The sequence below is a fragment of the Hemiscyllium ocellatum genome, chromosome 37 (assembly GCF_020745735.1).
Source record: "Hemiscyllium ocellatum isolate sHemOce1 chromosome 37, sHemOce1.pat.X.cur, whole genome shotgun sequence".
Taxonomy (NCBI): domain Eukaryota; kingdom Metazoa; phylum Chordata; class Chondrichthyes; order Orectolobiformes; family Hemiscylliidae; genus Hemiscyllium; species Hemiscyllium ocellatum.
Window position 1 is genome coordinate 27,865,150 of NC_083437.1, and position 17,708 is coordinate 27,882,857.

General features: G+C 45.7%; 1 protein-coding gene across 2 annotated transcripts in view; it reads left to right on the forward strand.

Annotated features, from left to right (window-relative positions):
* Positions 1–17,292, forward strand: part of ccdc187 (coiled-coil domain containing 187) — a 44,071-nt gene extending 26,779 nt beyond the window's left edge. For both annotated transcript variants that reach the window (XM_060852318.1, XM_060852317.1), the window contains exons 6-12: positions 6,060–6,165; positions 8,892–9,052; positions 10,265–10,327; positions 11,518–11,646; positions 12,335–12,450; positions 13,087–13,184; positions 13,358–17,292. In XM_060852318.1, coding sequence (XP_060708301.1) covers positions 6,060–6,165; positions 8,892–9,052; positions 10,265–10,327; positions 11,518–11,646; positions 12,335–12,450; positions 13,087–13,184; positions 13,358–13,512 — 828 coding nt within the window. In that variant the 3' untranslated portion in view covers positions 13,513–17,292. The remainder of the gene's footprint in view (positions 1–6,059; positions 6,166–8,891; positions 9,053–10,264; positions 10,328–11,517; positions 11,647–12,334; positions 12,451–13,086; positions 13,185–13,357) is intronic.
* The last annotated feature ends 416 nt before the right edge of the window (positions 17,293–17,708 follow it).

Here is a 17,708-nt window from a genome sequence, read left to right on the forward strand (position 1 = left end):
GTCTCTCTCAGCTTGGCTCTTTTGAGATTATCTCTGGCTGCAGTATGCCCTTGTCCTCTGAGGGGGAATTGGTCCTGACCTTGCCTTAAATGGACCTCTTCCTCTTCTCTTGCTGAATGTCCTCTAATTGAACCCCCGTCCCTTTCCCTTTCTGAAGGTGCTGACTCTCGCTGAGGCTCCCTATTTATTTCCCCAGACTCTGTGCAGACAGAGCCCGAAAGCTGCTTTACACACCAGCTCGTTTCTGATCTCTCTTGATGTCTATATTCGGGAACATTGATCAGGAGCAGCTGCTCTGAGAATCAGGGTGAGAACCCAAAGTCTTTTAGCTCCACGCTGCACAGTCAGCAACTGGGTTTGAAAAGGCTGACCATTTTATTTTCATATCGGAGCGTAGGTGTGGGAGGAAATACTGAAAGGAACTTGGCATGTCCAGTCTACCCAGAAACCCAATAAAATGTCTATCGTTTTGAGTAAAAGTGATTTAAGATGCGGAGGATGGAGTCATGGTAATGGTTTGAACCTGTTTTAAGCTTCCATTCTGAACTGGTAACTGTTTCTAATTGTAGAACAGCTGTAAAACAACCCCAGCCCCCCCGCCCCGATCTGCACTTTAAACAACATGCCTCAGCATGAGGAATATTTCCAACAGGCCATGGATTTGCCACAATTAAATCTTTAAAAATCAATATGAAATGATGGCGCGCAGAGAGGGCGATATCAGCACAGGCTGCAGACAGGATCTAGTTTCCAACTAAATTCCTTCATTTTGTTACTTCTTGACGTGACTATTCCAACATTTTCCTGGCCAGCCTCCCATTTTCCAATCTCCATGAGCTGGGCTCATGCACAAGCTAACTCAGAACAAGCCCCATTCACGTTACCCCGTGCTCAATCTTTCACATTGACTCTGAATTTTTAAAATTCACAACCTCAAGCCTCGTCCTAACTCTGCGGTCCTTCCATTCCAGCCCCAGCTTTATTGGGAGGCCCTGTCTTCAACTGTCAAAAGGCTTTAAGCTCTGGAATCCTCTCCTTCTATTTCTTCATTTCTCTACGTCTCCTCTCATCTCTGTTAAGGTGCTCTTAAAAATAACTCCCATCTGGTCCTCAATCTCTTGGTGGCAATTGTTTGACATTCATGAGAAGAGTTTTGGGACATTTTACGGAGGTAAGGATGCTATATAAATGGAAGTGTTAGTTGTACGCACTATATCACACAGACTGATGCCGATACAGCATGTGTGAAAGACTGAGATTGTTCTCTAGGAAATAAATTTCCCCTGAATTCTGTTGGCTCTCCCCGTGTTCTAACCGTTATTGAACCTTTAGAATTATGAAGCGATGTTGGCCAGGAAGAGTCCATTTCGCCCGTGTGTCTGTACTGACTCTCCAAATGGTGCTGCGGCACTGCAACTTTCTCTTATTGGAAGTTCTAATGTGGCTGCCTCTGAATTCTGCTGCTCCGTTTTCCAGATTGTGGCAACTTGTGTGAAATATTCTGCCCAATTACCTTAACTGCTCTGACTTGTCGATGTAGCCCCAAGCTCCCCATTCCTCAGTGGTCTCTTTGAAGGTGTGAAACTTGCTGTGAAGGTTTGAAGAGTTGGATTTACCATGGGCACGCTGGCAGGGGCTCGCATTGCAGTGTCCAATCAGGCTGCTGGAAGCTAGCCAGATGCTGGAGCCAGATGTTTGTGTCGGGACGGTTCCTGTCTCCAAGCAGGGACCCTGGAGCCAAGAAACCCCCTGCTGTCTGTCTGACAAATAATCCGTATCCTGTAAACATTCCAAACACATGATGGTTACACTTGAGTTAACCTTTAAAAGAGCAATAGTGGGACTGGTTAGTGCAATGAGCAACTCGTGTATTAGCTCAGATGCCAGGTTAGTGGAATGAGCACTTTGATTTGATCTAGCCTTTGATTTGATTTATTAATGTCTGATACTTAGGGACAGTAAAACGTTTCCTCTTGCGTGCACTACAGGCAGATCATGCCGTACGAAGTGAACGTTGGGGTGGTGTTCGGTTGGTAGAATGATGAACTTGTGTATCTAATTAGATGATTAGTTAGTGTAATAATGAGCTAGTGTATCAGGTTAGATCCCAGGCGAATGGAATTAAACATCAGGGGGATAGCAGTGTAATTAGCTGGTGACCCCGGTGACACTCAATGCAGAGAATTGTAAAGGAGGAGCTGAGCTCTGCCATCCCATAATTATTTGTGACTGAAGCTCTCTGTGTCTTGACCAGCAACTGGCCATTAATCAGAAATATCTGATTCTCAAACTGGGTTCAGGGTACCTGCAGTTCACGCCTGTATTTTGGCTGCTGAACATAAATTCGGAAGGTGAATGATTGACTGCTCCGAAGAGAGTTTAAAGGATGTGATGCCCTTGTTAGGCCAATACTTTGCTGATTCTCACACACTGATGGGCTCTCAGGAGAGTCACTGAACAAGAAGCAGAGATCTAGGATCTAACCACAGCAAGGAAGAGTTAGTGTCATTTTGGAGAGGATCTTGTGGTGGCTGTGGAGTTTCAGCACCCCCCTGTGGTAGAAAACCTAACTACAGAAATGAAATTAAAGGAGAGTCTTTACGGTCCACTCAAAAATATCCAGTGTGTCTTGATGGAATATATTTAAAAAGCTGGAACAGTCCAGAGTTTTCAGTTGCATGACACTGAAATCTTTTGCTATAAATTCTGTGTCTTATGGTCTTGCTTCACAGCTCCCTGATGAAGGAGCTGCGCTCCCAAAGCTAGTGCTTCTAAATATAAACCTGTTGGACTATAATCTGGTGTTATGTGATTTTTAACTTAGTCCACCCCAGTCCAACACCGGCTCCTCCTCATCAGAATTTTGGAGGCATTCCTCAACATATTGTGTGGTGTAGTCAGGTTCAGCCTATATCTGTGCAGTTCCTTGCAGTAATTCAGTGCCTGATCGGGGAATATTTTCGTTTCTCCCCTTAGTTTCAATCCCTCTCCAGGGACTTGAACAAAGTCCAAGCTCAGACTCCCAGTTACAGGGTGCTGTACAGGAGTGCGACACCACCATGTCTGAGCTGCTAACTGAGGCCCTCTGCTGGACTGAAAAGATTCCACTGCCTTATTGATGAGGCTGGTGGTAGCGGGTTCTCTGTGATGCCCTTAGCCATTTTTAATCAATGTCCCTGAAACATGTTATCTGGTCAACACTGTATTGCTTCTTCTGAGAGATTGTTGAGTGAACATTGGCTGCTGTTGTTCCCACACAATAAACATATTTTGAAAGTACTTAATTGGCTTCAGGACGCATGAGGTTGTGGATGGTGCTATATAAATGCCAGTCTATTTGTTTCCTTGCTTTTGTTCCAACAATTTCCTGCTGTCCTTGCCCCTTCACTTCCTTTATACTCTCTCTCTCTCTCTCTCTCTCTCTCTCTCTCTCTCTCTCTCTCTCTCTCTCTCTCTCTCTCTCTCTCTCTCCTCACCCCCGGCCCTGCCTCTCCATCTCTGTTCCTCCTCCAACCCTAACTGATTGTTTTCTCTCTCCAAGGAAGCTGGGGATGTTTTCAGGCAAATGACCTGATCATCATCTGCCCAAGCACTGTGCTGTTTCCCTGGGCTGTACTGAGGCTGATGGCAGTTTCTGTTGGTAACTGAAATACTCTTTCTCTGAGCTGGGACTGGGAAGAGAGATTCAGCCTTTCCTGTGCTTTCTGACCCGCACGAACACTCCTCTGTCAGCACGGGGCTTCAGCTGAGAGGCCCCTTACAGTTGAATATCACACTGGCCAGCACTTTCTTCCTGTTGACACAGCCTGCCTCTGGTCAGAGCCTGTGTTTGGTGCTGAAAAAGCACAACAGGTCAGGCAGCATCCGAGGGGCAGGAGAATCGACGCTTGAATCATCCTGATGAAGGGCGTATGCCCGAAATGTCAATTCTTCTGCGTGTGGATGCTGCCTGACCTACTGTGCTTTTCCAACGCCACACTCTCGACTCTGATCTGCAGTGCTCACCTTCTCCTGTCTGTGTCAGCAGAAAGTCCAGGGGTGAGCCAACTGTCTATTTTAACTTTAACTTTAATTTCATTTCTTTTAATGTGGCACAGAGATATTTGCCGTGCAGGTTGTTGCTGGGCCTATTCCTCCACAGGAGGACAGTATCCTGGCTAAGTCCTCACTTCCCAGTGCTTTCCAGCCCAGTTCATTATCGAGAGATGAAAAGCAAAAGGTTTCAGCTTCATTACCTCCTCCCACCTGGACCCAGTGGTGAAGCTACTTATTACACCTACTGAGACTGAGATTGACCTACTGCACAGAGACTGGGGGGGTCAGATTTGGACCTTTGTGTTCCGTGAAGCTCTTCCGAGACTATCTCTGCCTTAATCTGCCTCTTGAGCCCCCACCAGCCTCTTGTGGTGTTGGACATTGTACAGAGCGTTGTTGTGAAGACCTGCTCCCTTTTCTGGTCACAGAAGAGGTCTCTTTTAAACATCTGTTGATCAAGCTTGGTTTATGGTCAAGGATAGCTCATTAGCCATGGATATTCATCACTTTCTGTCAGTTACTTGTAGCATATCAAGTCAAAACACAAACCCAGACATTTGCCATGTACTCTTGTAGCTTGGAGTTCAACAGTTTCAGTGTCACAATTGGGTCAGATGTTGGAAGCTTTGCCTCTTCCTAATGTAGTGGGCACTGAGGCTATGTATCTGCACAGACTGATGATTCAACAACAACTTGCATTTATATGCCTCCTTCAACATAGGAATTCATCCTGGGGAGCTACACAGGACTGTTAGCAAAATGTTTGAAGATTGTAACACCGAGAGGTTGATCAAAGAGTTTTAAGGAGGAGAGAATGCAGAGTTTTCTGAAAATAACTATGATCAATTGCATTTATATAGCAATTTTCATGAAGTGAAATGGCTCAAGATGTTCCAACACAGTGATTTCTCCCAACAAAGTTGGTGACAGTAGATGTTAGAACAGGGACCCATGGGAGTTTGACCAAAGCGGGTGGGTTTAAATTAATTTCTTTTAAAGGTGGAGGAGTGAGGCAGAAGGACTGGGGGGAGTTCCAGAGGGGAGTGCATGGGCAGCTGGGGTCATCGCTGCCACTGGCAGGGAGACGGACACTGGGAAGGTACAAGAGGAGGGGAAACCTGGCAGAGGGTAACAGGGTTGGGGGAGGTTACAGAATTCTGGAAGGTCAATAAGGGCGGCTTTAATTCCTGTGATTTCCTCCTGCACACCCCGAATCCTGTAGGTATCAGGGAGGGAGAGGACTGTATCTATATATACTTGAAACAAGTAATTTATTTCTAAGCTTTTGGTAAACCGTGGCGCTGATCAGAAATGCAATGCCTCAGTCCTGGCTGTAATGTAAAGCCCCTGGCTGTGGGGGAACGCTGGTCTATTCTAATCTCACCTCCTAGTTTTGGTTTGACTCTGATTAACATTGAGCTGTCTGATTTTTACCGGTTTCTAACCTTGGCTTCCTGGATTTGGTCAGTGTTTTAATTTCCTGTCAAAACACTCGAGAGAATTGCCGTGAAAATTCCCCACCAACACTGGCTCTGTTGTGATCACCCTCCGTTGTGATCAGCCAATCGGCCTTGTTCTCTTTCGTTCTCCTCCTACAGATTTGATTTAAAATCACAACACTGTCATGGTGCAGCAGGCAGCCAATCAGCCCACTCTGTCTGAGCTATTGTTCATGACCCCTCTGTATTCCTATCTCAATTACACTGAACGCTTTCATCATTTTCTGGTTGTTTAACCCCTTCCCTCCTCCCCTGAAGATGCTGCTTCTCCTTGGAGCGGGTCAGGTTAACCTGACTGTGTGCTCTCACAACGTCTCAGACTGAATATTGAGCCAGGGCATGTGCAGCCAAGGAAGGATTTGGTTTCCTTTGATCATCTTTCCTCCACGTTGGGTCTATGCACAATTTATTTCTCTTTGCACAGAGATTATGTCATGCAATAAGTGTTTCTGGTTTTGAAAGCTCAAGGGGATGCGAAGTGAATGTTTTCCTCTGACTAATCTTCTACCTCCAATGGAATTGCAGGAGGTGGCCAGGAGGTTACAGCAGGACGAGGAGTTGAGGGACCAGAGGAGGCTGGTGCTGGAGGCCGAGATGTACGCGGCTGGAGATGAAATGCACAGACCACCAGGTAAAGGACGCTGCACCAACTTGGGGCAGGCACGGTGGCTCAGTGGTTAGCACGGCTGCCACACACAGCGCCAGGGACCCAGGTTCAATTCCAGCCTCAGGTGACTGTCTGTCTGTGTGGAGTTTGCTCGTTCTCCCTGTGTCTGTGTGGGTGTCCTCCAGGTGCCTCAGTTTCCTCCCACAATCTAACGATGTGCAGGCTGGATGAATTGACCTTGCTAAATTGCCCATAGTGTTCAAAGATGTGTAGGTTAGGTGTTGAAAAGTGTGGTGCTGGTAAAACACAGCAGGCCAGGCAACATCCAAGGAGCAGGAGAATTGACATTTTGGGCATAAGCCCTTCTTCAGGAATGAGGCTGGTGTGCCAAGCAGGCTAAGATAAAAGGTAGGGGGTAGGGAATTTGGGGGAGGGGCACTGGGAATATGATAGATGTGTAGGTTAGGTTCATTAGTTAGGGGTAAATGTAGAGTAATGGGTTCGGGGAATAGGTCTGGGTTACTTTTCGGAGGGTTGGTATGGACTTGTTGGGCCGAAGGGCCTGTTTCCACACTATAGCGATTCTATGATTCTTGTCCCAATGGCACCATGTCAGGACAGATCCAAATGCCAGAGAATCCACCTAATACTATCAGAACCGTCTGAAATGCAGAGGGAGCTTCCTCGAGCAGAGCTGAAATATTGTGAGGGGCAATTTTGGTCTCACCACTGTAAGAGAAGGGTATTTTCCCTGGCTGCTTTTTCCTCCTAGTGTGGCCCCAGCAACTTTGATCCCCCTCAATCTCTCGACTGGGCTGTGAATCCATGATCTTGCCTCTTGGAAGCGAGTCTCTCCTTCCCATTGCGCCTCAGTTGCTGGATGGGGCAAGGGCTAGTATTTGAAATGGTGATTACGAGACCTTTTCCCAATCCAATGTTACAATCCAGGAGGAAGCCATTCAGCCCATTGCAGCTGAGCTGACTTTCCCAGAATCCCTTAGCCCCTCAGTCCCATTCTCCTGCCCGTCCCTTAAACCATGTTCAATTTTCTTATTTTATTTAAAAATCACTTTAATTTTCAAAAGCTATTAACAATTCTGGTTCCACTATATTTGATGATGCAGTGTTCCCTGTCCCACTTAAAATTCCCTTTTGTTATTTTGTGATCTTTAAGATTATACCATCTACTTACCTATTAGTGTTTCTCAATTTACCTTCTGACAATACATTCAAAATTTGATCAGATCTCCTTCACTGAAGTATTTGGTGTGGATAACTATTGGCTTCCTCAGTGCTATAAAGGGACTATAATTGACCAGATACAAGGTTTTGAAACACGATGAATGAGTTTGAAGCTGCAGGTCAGACCGCAGTGTTTCTAGACAGTGCTTTACATAATGGGCACAGTGTTGGCAGTGCCAGTGCTGGTGAGCTGGAGGCAGAGAGACACACACACAATGGGTGATACAGGTTCCAGTGTCATTAGACACTGTAACACCTCAACTTACTGAGTGAGGACTGAAAGCCCCCCCACAATTCTTGCCCTCCTTGCTCTTCCCCCTTATTTCCCTTTGCCCCACTGGACATTGGCTGGGTTGTGATGCCCCTGGAGTCGACTTGCCAGTGCCAGCTGGTGCGTGAAGATGAGACAGTCAGGTTGGGATAGAGTTATACAGCACAGAAACAGAACATTCGGCCCAACCAGTCCATGCTGACCATGTTCCCAAACCCAACTAGTCTGACTTGCTTGTGCTTGGCCCATATTCCTCCAAACCTTTCCTATTCGTAAACTAATCCAAATGTCTTTTAAATCTTATAACTGTACCTATATCCATCACTTTCTCTGACAGTTCATTCCACACACACCCCCCTTTCTGTGTAAACAAAAAGTTGCCCCTCATGTCCTTTTTAAATCTTGCTCCTCCCACCTTAAACATATGCCCCCTAGTTTTGAAACCCTACCCTAGGGAAAAGACCCTTTTAGCTTATCAATGCCCCTCCTGATTTTATAAACCTCTACAAGCTCACCCTTCAACCTCCCATGCTCCAGTGAAAAAGGTCCCAGCCTGTCCAGGCTATTTTTATATCTCAAACCCTCTAGTCCCAACAACATCTGACTAAATGTTTTCAGAACCCTCTACAGTTTAATAATAACCTTCTACAACAGGGTCACCTGAGCTGCAGACAGTATTCCAGACGAGGCCTCACCAATACCCTGTATAACCTCAACGTGACACCCCAAGTCCGATTCTCCACGGTCTGAGCAGTGCAGGCAAGTGTGCTAAACGTATTCAAAGCCATCCTTGTTTACCTGTGACACCATTTTCAAAGTGCCTGAACCCCGAGGGGTCTCTGTTTGACAACACATCCCATGGCTCTGCCATTAACTCTAAGTCCTGCCTTTAATTGTTTTACCAAAACACAATCCCTCACATTTATCCAAATGAAACTCCATCTGCCACTCCTCAGCCCATTGACCGAGTTGATCAAGATTTTGTTGTAATCTTAGATAACCTTCTTCGCTGTCCACTGTAAGACCGATTTTGGATCTCTGGTCCTGTAGACTCTCTGAGTTGGCTGGTGAAGGAGGAGAGATAGAACATAGAACATAGAAGGATACAGCGCAGTACAGGCCCTCCGGCCCTCGATGTTGCGCCGACCGAATCCTACCTAACCTATACTAGCCCAATAACTTCCAAATGATCCACGTTTTTTTTTCACGTTTTTTTTTGTACCTTTTTTGTTTCCAGGGAGGAGGTTGTGGCATGGACATGAGCAGAACTCCTTAGAGAGCGAGGTGGCCCAGCTGAATCTCAGTGATTCCTACGATAGTGACCAGGAGCAGCTACAACGGGATGAAGCTCTGGCCCGCCTCTTACAGGAGGAGGAGGAAGTGAGGATGGTGCAGATGGTAAGTGAGGCTGGGAGACCTGGGCAGTGCCAGGGACACTTGTCTCCCATCATTAAACTGTTCAGGTACCTGTTATCTTGTCACTAAAGTTTCACTCAGACCTCCATCTCTGCTGTCTCCTTCAGCCCCGTAAACCCTGCCCAGCTCTTTCCTGGTTCAGACCGCCTGTGCGTTCCCTGACTGTCATCACATCGACGTCAGTGGCAGTACCTTCAGCTGCCCTGGAATTCTCTTTAAACTTCTCAATCTCTCTCTTTCCTTCTTTAAGATGTTGTTTATGATATGCCCTTACAGTCATGCAGCATGGAAACAGACCCTTCGGCCCAATCAGTCCGTGCCGAACATATCCCCAAACTAAACCAGTCCCACCTGCCTGCTCCTGGCCCACATCCCTCCAAACCTTTCCCAGTTGTGCATCTATCCAAATGTCTTTTAAACATTGTAACTGTACCCACATCCACCACTTCCTTAAGAAGTTCATTCCACACGTGAACCACCCTCCGTGTAAGAAAAAAAATTTGACCCTCATCTTTTTTAAACCCCACTGCTCCCATTTTTAAAAAGTGCCCCCTAGTCTTGAAATTCCCCATTCGAGGGAAAAGCCAGCTACCATTAATTTTACAAAGCTTTTAATCATCTGTCCTCGTTTGTGGCTCGGTGTTTTAACTGATAATATTCTGGGTGAGGTTCCCTGGAACCTTCCCCAGAGTGAAAGTGCTACGTAAATACAAGTTGTTAATCAGGTCCTTCATTATTATCTGTGGCATCTCCACACTAACCTGATCTAACGTTGAGCTTTTACTGTGGTTCAGTTTGGAGATAGTTCATGTTATTGACGGGTGAATTGGGAACTCCGTCAAAAGGAAGTGTCATCCAGTTTGAGTCTGTAATTGGAAACGTGTCTGGCCATAGAACTGGAGTTTAGCGATGAACTAACTGGCGTTTCATTTTCTGTCTCGGAGTGGGGTTAAAGTTTCATTTTAAGGTGAACTGGTTAATAGGAAGCGAGATGGTGTGTGCTTGAGGACAGGTCTAGATGTTCACCACTCCGCCTCCCTAGTTATGGAATGTGACTTTGCTTTGCTGACTTTTTCCTGTTGCATTCCCTGAAACAAACAAGTCTGAGTTTGACCCCAAATATTGTGATATTTTTCCCTCTTGTCTTGCTTCTCCTGTAAAGCTGTCCTTACGTTGTGAATAAATCTCTTACAGAGATCGAGGAGCCAGAGAAACCAAGAGGAGGATTTCCGGGCAGCTCAGGTGGCACAGGATGAGGTACCATCCAGGCAATGGGCACCACAAGGTGGGGGGAGCGTTGAGGTTTGATCAAGGCTTGTACACCAGACCAGGGAGCCGTCAGTCATAGCTCACTGGTGCTCTCCAGCCATTATTACCCAGTATTTGAGTCAGTGTATGAAGCTGAGGAGATCAGAGACTGTCAAAACAGGGAGAACTCCCTGGATGGACCAGACACGCTCCCGAGATTCTGTCCACGTGGATAGGTGGAAACTCTGGATAAGTAGTCGGGGTGGGGGGTGTGTGATACCTGGGTCGGCGGGGAAGGGATACAGGTTGTTCTGCTATAACATTACAGTTATGTTCCTCTTCAACCTCGCACCATGGAAAACCCGCTAGACCTGTTCAGCTGAAAGTTAATGTTACACAGACAAGGCCACAGTTAATCAATTGTGTTATAGCCAATTTGTGGCGACGAGACACGCATTATACAAGAACTACCTGGACCTGTGTTGGTGGGGATTGATGCCTGTGCTTTTGGATGGCCATCCCAAAGCTGAACAATGGGATATCACCCAGACCCTGAATATCAGGTTAAGTTTTGCTAATGAGATCCAATATCTGTTGATGTGAAGATGAGAAAGCATTGATTGAAGCAGCTGGGATGAAGGCAGGCTGAGGGAAACCTGGATGATACTCACTAACGGTGTTGGCTGTTGGATCTCTGATACTGATGCTCGTGGTTTATAGGGACCTGAGTGGGTAATCCCTTCTGCTGTTCCCAGGGCAGTATCTGAGGGAGTCCTTGTGCTGTTTTCAACACAAGATATTAACTAGGCCCTGGCCGCAATTGCAGGTGTTAAAAAAGAGATCCAATGGCAGTGTTTTGACAAAAAGCAGGCAAGATACCCTCAATATCTAAACCAACATTTACCCTTTAATCAATGTCACATAACATGATCTGGTCATTATCTCGTTGCTGTGAATGGGAGCTTTTAGTGTGTATGCTGGTGTCGTGTTTCCCAGATTACAAAAGCAGTTAGGTTTTAGTTTGAAAGTACTCAGTTGGCTAGAAACCATTTGGAACATCTTCCGATTGTGAATGGTGTATTATAAAAGAATTTTTAAAAGAAAACTTACATAAATATTGCTTAAATGAATCATCCTGTCCATTTTTCTTGACTTGATAAAAGCTAAAGCCTATCTAAGACCAAGTCTATTTCTGCCAGGAAATAGCCAAATACATTCAAAGACAAGAATTAAAAGCCCACAAACAGTCCAAGCGACTGGAACAGAGGTTGGCGAGGAGAGAGCATTCAGGAGAAAGCAGCGAATGCTCAGAGATACCGAAGAGGCGGGTAAGGAACAGTTCAATCAGGATGTGAAACATTTGTTTTGAGCACAGTTCACGCAGTTTGTTTGATTTAACCATGTGGGTAACTGTATAAAATATCAGTGCAATAGTTGATTCTGATGTAATTTGTCAGTTTGGAGTTTTCTACCAATGTTTGTCCATATGGCCAAATCCCAGTCCCAGAATATAATTACAAAATGAGGCCATTCAGCCCATTGTAACAACTACTGTGCTGTCATTGCAGAGTGATGGAATTCCCAGCAATGCTACTAGTAACAGACTCGGATTATTAACAAGAGGATCAGAAAGCCTCTATCCGTCTCTCTCCTGGGCCATTGTGTCTGACTTCAGCTGTTGTTTTCCCTTTATTTTCCTAAATGGAATTTTCTCCAGTTCCTCACTGGATTGATTAATGGTTTTCTGATACCTTGCTCATCCTTCATGTGTTTATCATGAGTTAACAGGAAATTCAACTTGGTTTACCTTGTCCACACTGTTGCTTAAAGCTGCAACTAGTGAATAAATCTTCCTCATAGCTAACATTGGCTGAACTCTATAATGACTGACATAGAGTCAAGCTAAAGCCACCCATGGTCTTGTGAAACTCTATGACTGAGTTCGCTGCTGGGTTGGAGGTGGAGGTCAGGGACTGTAGATTGGGCCAGGTTTAATCTCATCTTTCCTTTTTCCAGAATCAGCCAGCCTCCGCTCGACAAGAGCGATTAAACTCGGAAGGGTTTCCATCTCCGCGTGGTGAGCAGCCTCCCGAGAGAGGACAATCTCCCACAGAGCAGCTCCAGCGATCAAGGTACCCACTCCCAGTGATGTCACTCACTGGTACCAGGGATGGGGTCAGAGGGTGAGGGCTGTGTGCGCGTGTGAGACTGTCTTGACAGTCTAGTGCTGTCTTCAGCTGAACCTGTCTCCCACCTTTTCAAGGGGGTTTTTCAGGATGTTTCCATGTGTTATCAGGAAAGAGAGGCGACCTCTTGTCGAAGTTATTGTGAAGTAATTAGGGGCACTGATTGCAATGTTACCCAGAGCACTCGATATCTTCCACACATTACCCCACAACACCCTGCAACTCCCTCCTTAAGATCGTTGCAGCCCCATAAAGCACCAAGGCAAATACAGCAACGTATGTGGTGGGTGTGCCTGTGATCTGGGAGTTAAAGCTGTGGCCAGGCATTTTCCACTGCGCTGGTGGACAGGGGTCCCTTTAACTCTCGTTATTGATTGAAACAAGAAACCAAACTCAATCTTTCCACCCCGAAAGTTAAATGAGAAACCTGCCCACCCAAACATATAGATTGTGTCAGGGACTGTCCTCAAGAGTCAAAGTTTCCATGTGTTTGCAGACTAAGTCATTGCTGTGGTGGATGTCAAAGTGACCTTTCTTCTGTGTGTTTTATGGGTTTTTTTTTCATGTGTTTCTTTGCTGAAGGCACCTATTCCCCAGAAACATAGCAGAGGAGCTGGATCCTACTTTTAAATCCAAACATCTGGAGCACACCTCTGACCGGTTTCCTGCAGTTCCACCAGGTAGCACGTTCATGTTCACCATCATGGGCAGTGACTTGATTTATCACCCACCCCCCACCCCCGAGCCTGTCAACGAAATTGTAGCCAATAGTTCTCCCCAGTGTATCTGTTATACTCTGTATAATGGTGCTGTCTCCCTGTTGGCTGGTAATGTGTTACTCTCCCTCCTGCAGCCTTGCCTCAGCCCTGTGCTGTACCACCAGACGGTTTCCATGACTACCTGGACAAATCCTCCAAGCCAGCGTATGTCTCACCAACCAGGCGGCAGGAAGAGAAACTGGTGAGGCAGAAATCGAAGGAGAAAAAGGAAGGTTGCAAGCAGCAATGAGGATGATAGGGCTGTGGACCGGCCCTGATGGTGCTCGCCCAGTCCCAGGAAGCCTCTGTCTACACACACGCACACATTTACTTCTCATTATTGTAGACTCCAGGTTTCCACTTGAGACGCCAGTAATATATTGCCCCAGTGTTCCACCCCACTGTAGCTGGGGCCCCTGCATTGCGAGGGCTGCAGCTATGATTTGAGTCTGGTCCAGGCAGCTGGATTATCTGCCCAGTTCTGAACTTGGTGAAAGCCCACACTTTCCTACAGTTAGCTGCCACTGCAGTGATTGGAAGGAGTGGGAGTGGGAGCGATGAGGAGGAATCACCAACTTCAGGTCTGGGTTGAATGACCAACTCACTCTAAGATTATTTCACTGTTGAAAGTGACAGGTTGGAATTGAAGATCTTCTCTCCCCTCCCCCCCCTTTTCTGGACGTCCCAAGACTTGGCCAAAGAGCAGTGACCAATCAGACACCGAGTAGGTGACCAGGTTGTGTGACTGCCTGTCACATCTGTTTCTCACTTGTTGTTAATTCTTTAAATTCTGTCTTGCCGGGTGTGAGAGATGTCAGTGCCTGGGAATGACATCTCCCACCTCCCAGTTCCAAAGTGACCCCGCTGCAGTTACACAGTGATGCTTCTTTAACTCTGACCCTAACTAAAACCTTTGGTCACTGTTCAGTACTCCATCCTGAGACTGTGCTAAAATCCGTGATCTTACTGGTTGTGATCTGTAACTCCACTCATCAATCTACAGTCACTGTGGGGGAATCAGTCAGAAATCAGTCATAGCACATTGTAATCTAAAGATACCAGCCAGAGGTGAGAACATGGAGTTACATCCTGAACATTTCTGTAGTTTTAGCTTTAAACATTTTCAATTATTTAATGGATAGAATTGAAAGAATTTCATTTTCAATCATTGCTTGGGATTATTTGTAGAGCAACATTGATGTAGCTGCCTCCCCATGTAGAGAGAGCTTTACGCTCTGTATCTAACCCCATGCCGTACGTGCACTGGAAGTATTTGACTGGGATAGTGTAGAGGGAGTTTTACTCTGGATCTAACCCCATGCTGTATGTGCACTGGAAGTGTTTGACAGGGATAGTGTAGAGGGAGTTTTACTCTGGATCTAACCCCATGCTGTGCAGTTTTTTTGTGCAGGGAGAGATTCCAAGAGCGGGGACTTTCTGGTCTTCGGTGAACAGCCTGTAATTTCAGGCTTTTGATTAATTACAGGCCTAAGTACAACTTCCTTTTTTTCGAAAAATGGGTTTAATTTTGTAACTGGGCCATTTTGTGTTGGGCTTTGAGAAAATTGCACCTCCAGAAATGTAATGCTTATCATAACTGCTGCCAAAAAAAGATTCTGTTTATCGAAGCATAACTGATATATTAAAAAAATTACAGGAAGGTTCCTCAGATTAGAATGTCTTGCTGCTTGTGGTGGAAGGGGCAGTTTCACACTGTGATGGCCAAAGGGGCTTTGCTTCAGTTGCGTATTGTTTAATGGCCCTTGCAGACCCAGGGAAGGTGGGCAGTGAATTGCCTGGCTGCTGGGTATCACTGCAGCGAGAGTCTGATACAGAGTTACCGCAGGCAGTGTCTCCAGCTGACTCAAGGCCCACCCTCCACCTATCACGGAGGGAGAGGGGGAAGGGGCACTTGGAGGTTGAGATACGTGACAAGACAGCAAACCCCTTGAATCTGTCTGCTTTTAAACTTTCTCCCTGCTCCTTGCTGTCTCAGACCTCAGTAACAACTAAGGCCACCGTTTCTGATCCGTCTGTCTCCTGCTATTTCCCTGCTGCGTGTCACTGTGCGATACTCCTGTCAGTTGATGCAAAAGATTTCAAACAAGACCCAATCCAGACCCCAGGGCTGTTAGTTATAAACTGTGTCATTTTCAGGAAATGCTTTTTATTAACATAACAGAAAATGTGCTGACCAGTCAGCAGCTCCAGAGTTCTGACCCTGACACTCAGCAATCCTAGCTTGGATAGCTGGCATCTCTCTGAGCAACCCCCACTTCAAGTCCTGCTGCCCCTGATCTTTCTCCTGCGCTCTCCCTCCCCCTCTCTCACACACATGCGCACACCCTCACACACTGACATTCACTCATTCGCACACCATCTCTCACACTCGTCCTCTCTCACACCCGCCCTCTCTCTCTCTCTCTCTCTCTCTCTCTCTCAAACCACCACAATCTGGCAGAACTTCCAAGTTGACATGTTTCTTTCCTTGGCTGCTATGTGGAGCTAAGTGCCCTGGTGGAGAAGGATCCAGTGGATGTAACAACTGGAAGCTGCTGGCAAAGAGTGGGGGAGATGGGTGGTGGAGGGGGAATGTTGTTTAGGTTAGTTGGTGTCAGTGACTGTGTAAAAAGCAGTTGTAAAAACACAAGGGAAAGTTTCTGGGGAAAGTTTGCTGCTTGTTTTAACTCCTGAAGAAATAATACTCATCTGTTTTTGTTTTCTTTTCATAAAGTTATCTATTTAGACTCAAACTAGGGATAAATTGGAAATCCCCCAATCTGAGGTCTGGCTACATTAGTCATTTCAGTCAGAAATTTTCCCCAGTCTCTGCAGAGATTTGGAACCCATTGAATTGTCTTCCTTTGGTACTTTTAAATCTCATCCTTCCTCTCTGCCCTCTGCAATTTGAAGAAGGACAAAAATGACAAGATTTTGTGGAGCTCTATTTCTCTCTCTCTCTCTGTCTCTCGCTCTTCCTCCCCCTGTCTCTGTCTCATCCTAATCAGCCAGTCGTATGGTAACTCAATGGCAAGGTCCAAATCAGTAGGACTCCTCCAAAAGCAAGGTCCAAATCAATATGACTCTCCCTTTTTGAAACCTGAATGGGGAGTGAATGATCAAGTAAGTGATCATTCTGGGACTGGGACTAGTGACCTCCCACCCTGTAGAGGGCAGGAGTATCCACCCAGTGATCTTCAACCCTGCTCAGGAGAGAATAGGGGCAGCAACCTTACCCTTGTCCTCCTGGGGAAAACGTAAGTCTTCCAATGGTTTCAGAATGACCAATAGAAACACCACTGAGGGTGAGGGTCAAATCCATAATTTTCACTTGGGAAATCAATGTGTTGTCCAGTATGGCTGTGGCCAATAAATAGTTAATACCTACTGATCACAGCAACTGTTCTGGGTCAGATGGGTGTTCCTCAACTGTGTGCTTTGGCAATGAGTTCTTATGTTAATCATTCCAGCTACAATCACCAGCTATGGTATGCTTTCTGGGGGATTCCCTGGTCTTGTGACTGTCACGTGATGGGTAATCCATTGAACCAACACATTTCCTAACTCATGATCTGATATCATTTGCTGGTTTCTATCCCGCAATCCTGATGCACACCATGGACTTTACCCAACCCCTGGTTTCAGGTTCCAGTTCTGGAAAGGTGGCTTGACTATCAGTTGATCCCAGACTGAGAGACAGAGTTAAGGAAATTAAAGATAAATCCTGCCCCATTCTCAGCATCCCTGACCAGTTAACTACAAAGGTGAAACTGTACTGATCCAATTACCTTCAAATAACAAAATATTTTTCTTGTTGGCTTCACTGTAGAGGTTGGGAAGCAAGAAAACTAACTTTGTCAAAATGATCCATTGAAAGATTTATTAATGGTTCCTCCCCACCTCCACAAAAAACAAATTGTTATCCTGTCATGAGGATTCCGTGTGTCAACTTGCCCACTCCTTTTCTTGAGGCAATTATTTAATTTTTTGATAGCTTTGGATCAGATGGTAACTGATTTGCCTCAGTCTGAATCAGCAGTTTTGTATTTCTTTGACTGTGTATATGTTAGTCTGTCCAGAAAAATAAAGTACTATTCATCAAAGCTTAGACTCTGCAGTCTTTTGAGTTTCAGAACTGATTTATAAACCCTGCCTTTACAGGAGTTAAAATCTGGTCTCTCTATGCCGAACCAGTGGACATGATGTAAAGAGTACAGTAATCTGACTCCAAATCAGAAACCAGGGAATAAAGGTTAAAGGTAATTACTTAGACTGGCAACTGGTGGAACTGGATTTCTCCAAAGGTCAATATTTGTGCCAGTGTTATTCATCATTTGCTTGAATGATTTAGAATTTGGGATCTGGATGTGTAATTTCAAAATTTCCTGTTGGGTTTGGTAGTCAGTACAGAAATTAGAAAGTGGAGAGACTTTCAGATTTGCTGAA